Source organism: Rhinichthys klamathensis, unplaced genomic scaffold (assembly GCF_029890125.1).
Source record: "Rhinichthys klamathensis goyatoka isolate OS25496 unplaced genomic scaffold, OSU_Roscu_1.1 h1tg000114l_1, whole genome shotgun sequence".
NCBI lineage: Eukaryota > Metazoa > Chordata > Actinopteri > Cypriniformes > Leuciscidae > Rhinichthys > Rhinichthys klamathensis.
Window position 1 is genome coordinate 1,991,852 of NW_026606651.1, and position 6,466 is coordinate 1,998,317.

Here is a 6,466-nt window from a genome sequence, read left to right on the forward strand (position 1 = left end):
CATTTTGTTTAAATATGTCCGTTCAAGCGCAAGAAGACGTGAAAGAGAACTCAATACACTAATTGCACGCTCTCTGAGATTTCGGAATTGTGGGCGCACGCTTCGGGTATTTGCGCACAGAAAACTTCCCAAACAGCGCGCGAGTAACGAACCAAGTTCCCTTTCGCGTCTTCTTGTGCTTGAATATTTAAATTGCCAATGCTTAAACTTTCGGGATGATGCAGCGCTGGCTGTCAACTGTCCTAGACATCGTTCACGTTTGTTCACGTTCATGGTCTCACAACATTGCATTGTTAGAATTCATAAAAATGTAACCGGCTAACTGCCGATTGACACCATTTCATACTCACCAACACCGCATTTGCATTTGGCGCTTGGCAAGTGTTCATTTTAGGCCCTGCTTTCAATTCTCTCTATGAAATCACACAAACAGACATGAATCACCTTATGAGAATTGGCCTACTATCCTTTAAACATGAGCAGAATCTACTGTTACACTTTATTTTGATGGTCCACTTTAGACATTTAACTTTGCAACTACATGTCAAGTAACTCTCGTTAGAGAATTAGTAGACTGTTAAAAGACTAGTTTATGGGTTAGGGTTCGGGTTAGTAGAATAAGTTGACGTGCAAAGCTATAGTTAGTAAAATGTCCGTTTTAGCAGATATTAAGCAGGCAGTCTACTACTCTACTAATACTCAAATGAGAGTTACTTGACATGTAGTTGCTTATAGTATAGTTGCTTAGTATAATCAAAATGTGGTGTTACAAAACCTACAAATCTTAATACACTTCAATGCCGATGTATTGCAATGAGACATGATGACTTTAAATAATGGAGTCTCTTCCACTGCATGTCTCCAAGTGAGAAGAGCAGAATATCATTTGTAAGGGCCATATGGTGATTACCCCAAAGGGTGAGTTTCTCTAATCTCAGCTCACTGCTGGTGCATTTTTTTAGCAGTGTGTTTGACCCCAAATAGCTAAAGGGTTATCCCTCTTAAACGTCTCTCTGTGTAATTATGAGTTCAGTGCTTAATATGTGTGCATGAAATCAAAATCAACCCTGTCTTTTCTTACTACACATTCTTAGTCAGCAGTTCATCAGTACACGTCATTTTAAAGAAAAGAAACTTTTTGTAATCGAAAAGCATGTTAAACTTGCTCCACTCCTTAAAGGGATACTTTTTTTGGAAATAGGCTCATTTTACAACTCCCCCAGAGTTAAACTGTTGAGTTTTACCGTTTTTGAATCCATTCAGCCGATCTCCGGTTCTGGCGGTACCACTTTTAGCATAGCTTAGCATACATCATTGAAGTGGACAAGACCATTAGCATTTCTAAAAAAAAAAAATTACCAAAGAGTTTCGATATTTTTCCTATTTAAAACTTGACTCTTCTGTAGTTACATCGTGCACTAAGACCGACGGAAAATGTAAAGTTGCGATTTTCTAGGCTGATATGGCTAGGAACTATACTCTCATTCCTGCGTAATAATCAAGAAACTTCACTGCCGTACCATGAGAGCAGCAGGCGTAATGATATGACGCAGCGCCTGAAAATAGTTCCGTTGTGTTGACGGAAGGTAGCCTATTTTCAGGCGCTGCGTCATATCATTACGCCTGCTGTTCTCATGGTACGGGAGTAAAGTTTCTTGATTATTACGCAGGAATGAGAGTATAGTTCCTAGCCATATCAGCCTAGAAAATCGCAACTTTACATTTTCCGTCGGTCTTAGTGCACTATGTACCGCCAGAACCGGAGATCGGCTGAATGGATTCAAAAACGGTAAAACTCAACAATTTAACTCTGGGGGAGTTGTAAAATGAGCCTATTTCCAAAAAAGTGGAGTATCCCTTTAATGGCGACTCTCCTTAAACTACCTGTCATTTGGAGACCGCTTTTAAACTCTGAAAGACAAAATCATATATTTTTTTTCATATTCAATATCATTTTGTACTCTAAAATATGTCACATTATGAAAGTGAAATTGGTTGCATGTCAAATTTAATATCAAGTTTTGACCAAATGTCTACTGTGAGGTTCAAACCGTAGAGCATGGTGTTAGCAACACATGATGTTTTATGAACAAATTCTGAGCTCCGAGCCCTCTTCTCAAACAGCACACTAAATTTGCATACTCTTTTACTCTATCTGATTATTTGTAAGTGTGAACTCGTCAACAAGGCCATGGGTTTGACAGGGAATGCATGCACTGATAAAAATGTATCCCAGACTGTATAGTGTCGGGCAAGATCCGGCCCACGTCTGGGCCATGTGGAATCCACGCTTACCAGATGCGGGCCGGATCTGGGCCGACACTATTTTGCTGTCTGGGATACCTTTAATCCCAGGTAAGTCTCTTTGGATAAAAGTGTCAACTGAATGCATTAATGTACAGTAAAGTAAAGTGATGCATTCAGACCAATTGAAGATCGCATAAAGAATTTCAGAATGAAATTATTCAGTTTTGTTTCTATTTTTAGTGTGATATGCAGAAGCTGACTGTGGAAGAGCTGAAGAGACTCTTATATGATACTTTCTGTGACCACCTGTCTATGAAGGACATTGAGAATATCATCATGACAGAGGAGAATCACATCGAAAATCCTGGGGACTGCCAGGTTGACATTGACAGTAAGAATTATTTTCTTTCTTTTTAATAATGCACAGCTCTGGCTGAGATACAGTTTCAAGTATTATTTCTTTCCTGTTAAACTCATAATTTCATCATCTTGATTTAAATCATAATTTCATCATCTTGATTAATTATTTTAGCAGGTTAAATTGGAATTTTGTAGGAGGAAGACCCCCAAAATCCTAATATCTTGAACTAGGCATACACCACTGTTGAAAAGTTTGGGGTCAGTATAATTTTGTGAATTAATACTTTTATTCGGGCAAGGATGCAATAAATTGATCAAAAGTGACAATAAAAAATGCATTTCAAAATTCAAAAAGATTTCAGAAAAATGCTGTTCTTTTTAACTTTCTAAGCATCAAATAATCCTGATTTTTTTTATTATTATAGTTTCCAATAAAAATTAAGCAGCGCAACTGTTTTCAACATTGATAATAATAAGAAATGTTTATTGACCAGCAAATCAGCATATTAGAATGATTTCTGAAGGATCATGTGACACTGAAAAATAGATTCAAATAGAATTTATCATTTATTTTAAACTGTAATAATATTTCACAATATTTAGCAGCATTTTTGATCAAATCAATGCAGTCTCAGGAGAGACTTCTCTCAAAAACATTAAAAAATCGAACAGACCCTAAACTATTTAACAAATAGTGTGTGTGAGACATATAAATAGTGCTATACTGAACATGAATGAGACGTGACTAACTCACGCTTGATTGAGCACAAAAATACATCAATGTTTGATTTAAATATTTCTTTTTAATTCAACTTTTTATCATTACTTTTCAGTACTTGGCAAAATAAATGTACATTTCTAATGGACCTTTCCCTCAATTGTATCTACCATCTTTCATGGATTTTCATGAAATTGTATGCTGGCTAAAAAGATTGTCTAGGTATACAGCTCGCTAGGTTTTGGAACAGAGCTCTAGTTTCTTAGAGTCTTCAAACACTTTTGAAACTTTTAATTTCAAGTCATCATCTCCAACCCTTGTCTTACCACCTTATTTCTCTTGATGGTCTTATTTGTTTTCTCTCTGCTTCTTCAGCGGAGAGTCCAACCCAGCAGGTGAAGCAAACATGCGTACGGAAGAGTCTGATCTGCGCCTTCGCGATTGCTTTCATCATCAGTGTCATGCTCATTGCAGCCAATCAGGTGCTTCGCAGTGGCATGAAGTAACGTATGGACCGCTCACAACATAGATTCAATTCAACATATGACAGTGACAAAAATGGCTTAAAAAAACAAACACGCACACATGCACACACAAACTGGAGCAACTGAAAAGTTCATTTAATTTACGTGAAATCCAAATGTGGTGACTGAAATATTTTCGAGACGAGCTACACTGGACAGTTTGCCCTTCCACTGGACATAGCTTTTTTTTTATTTATTATTTGACAGCAGTTTCAAAACAGAATGCACACAAATATGTAAAACGCACACATACTGTGTCTTACCCCCAATGAAAAGTACAGGAAAAGAGCGAAACAAGAAGTTAATACTGTAATGGACTCTAAAAAGTTTCCCCTTCAACCGCTCTCTCCCTCTTCAGTGTGTTCTTGGGTGAGTTTGGCCGCATGGACATCTCCAACCGAGGATCCTACTCTTCAATGCATGACGATGCATGGATTTACAATAGCCTGGACGCACCAGTAGAGCTCAGCTGTGCATCCATTCACCTGTAAGATCCCAAAACAAATTTTCCGGAGAAGGACCAGTCTCACACATGCTAAGAGTTGGATATGGAGCAGAGGCCGTTTCTGACATTTCACATCCAGTATACTGATCCCTTTGCATGAGAATAAGGGCTGTTTAGGGCATGCTCATGTCATGCAATGTTAGTCTTGTGTTTGTCGAGTAACTTTCGTGGATTTTTACCTGTTGCACACGCCTGAGATGATTGTAGTAGTACTGCATATGGTCAAAGGGGGCGTGAAACAACCCAAAAGTGAAGCTGTACCACTAGTGACATACAGTATTAAGAGGTTTATGTGGATAAAAATGATTATCTTTTCACCTGAAATACACTATGCATTTTCAGGCTTTCTGTTCTGAATGATCAACAACGCTCGTCGGTGCAAATGTAACGGTTACATTTTGCAAACCTTTGCACTGTAGTTATCACGTAGAGATGATAATTAGGAGCTTTTGAATTGAAATGACACGACTGGCAGGCAATTATACCAAATGATTACGTAAGACACGGGATAAAAGGAGTATTTGATTTGTGACATATCAGGAAACTATTTAATGGTTGTTTCTGAACCAAATCGATGTCCATTTAAGCTTATCGCCTAACCTAAATGGATGATCGTGATGTTTCTATTAGTTTGCAGTGTAAGGAATATGTGTATTAATATAATCTGACAGCAAACACTGTGGTATATCAGTGTTTCACTTCTATTTCAAAATATATTGTTCATATGTCCATATGAATGTGCCATTTGTGACGTCGTTCAGTGTTTTTCCTGGGAAACACAAGTTTGTGAGCAGGATGACTTGATGATCACGAATCTAAGGTGTGAATAATGTTTAAAATGTGAATGTCAGGGTTTGAATATGTATCAGCTGTGTCATTCTGTTAAAGGGCATTTTCCAGGGCATAACATTAGTTTTCACCTCAGCCCAGGGCATGAATTGATTTAGCTGTTAGTTACAGCACCATGAAACTCTTACATTTGGATGTCCAAGTATAAATGAAAAATGAAATATGCAATGGATGGAAACGCACGTGGAAACTACGATCGATCGAGTGACAGTCCAAGAGGAGTCACAGGACAACAATGTACAGGTTTCCTCCATTATACAGGCACAATTACTTATTCATTAACAGAAATGAGAAAGCTAATAATGTTCGCGAGCCGCACTCGCTTTAACCAGAGAATAGCCTATTATTTAAAACTCGTCTAGAACAGCCAGAATAGCACTTGGCTGATAAGGAAATTCTCATTATATCATTACCGGATTGGCTGGTAACCCCATCTGCCCCAGATTTATTTGTGCTTAGTAAATCAGATCCAACTGAATTAATTATTCACAACAGCTGCTCATAAAGAGAAAAAAAAAGAAAGGAAAAAAATGAAAGACCTACAACAAACGCAGAGCCTTGCCGAATGCTTAGTTTTATAGATGTATCACACTAACTTACCTTAATGATCTATTTCTACTTGCTCCTTTAGAAATACTTTTGGTGGTATAACTAAACAGTGAAATGCAAACTCAGAATATTACGCAAACCTGTAATAATTAAATATGTTAAATTACACAAATATACTTTATGTATTTAATCTCACTTTATTAAGCAATGACTTTGCTGCTGACCTTCGATTATCCAATTCAACATATTCATTTTGAGGAATACTGAATTTGTTTTTCTCAACTGTCAGTCAGTCAGTCAATAAATGGGAAAACAAAGTAACTCGCGTTATTTATTTGAAAAAGTAACTCAGATGTTTAGTTGTACATTTAAAAGTAATGTGTTACTTTACGAGTTACCTGGAAAAAGGTGTTTTGATTACGTAACTCAAAGACTTCTTTACTTTTCTCTTGAGACCCAAGACAAATGAAGTTCAAACAGATGCCTTCTTGATTTTGCCTTGCTTGATGTCAACAGGACACATATTTTGTATAAAAGCTTCTTTGTGAGACTTTTCTCATAAAAGACACACGTTATGCTTGTTACTGGGGGACACCTGTACATGAAACTTATGTTCCCTATTTAATTGGGACTCAAACGAAGCATTTAAAATATACGGTTCATTATAATACACATTATATCCTAAAGCATATTATATGTAAGTATTTCATGTCT

At 37.1% G+C, this 6,466-nt stretch overlaps 1 protein-coding gene across 1 annotated transcript in view; it reads left to right on the top strand.

Moving 5' to 3' along the window:
- LOC130088134 (calcium-binding protein 7) overlaps positions 1–4,137 on the top strand; it is a 45,657-nt gene extending 41,520 nt beyond the window's left edge. Inside the window, exons 4-5 of the mRNA XM_056254769.1 lie at positions 2,488–2,638; positions 3,701–4,137. Of these exons, the coding sequence (XP_056110744.1) occupies positions 2,488–2,638; positions 3,701–3,831 (282 nt within the window). The 3' untranslated portion in view covers positions 3,832–4,137. The remainder of the gene's footprint in view (positions 1–2,487; positions 2,639–3,700) is intronic.
- The last annotated feature ends 2,329 nt before the right edge of the window (positions 4,138–6,466 follow it).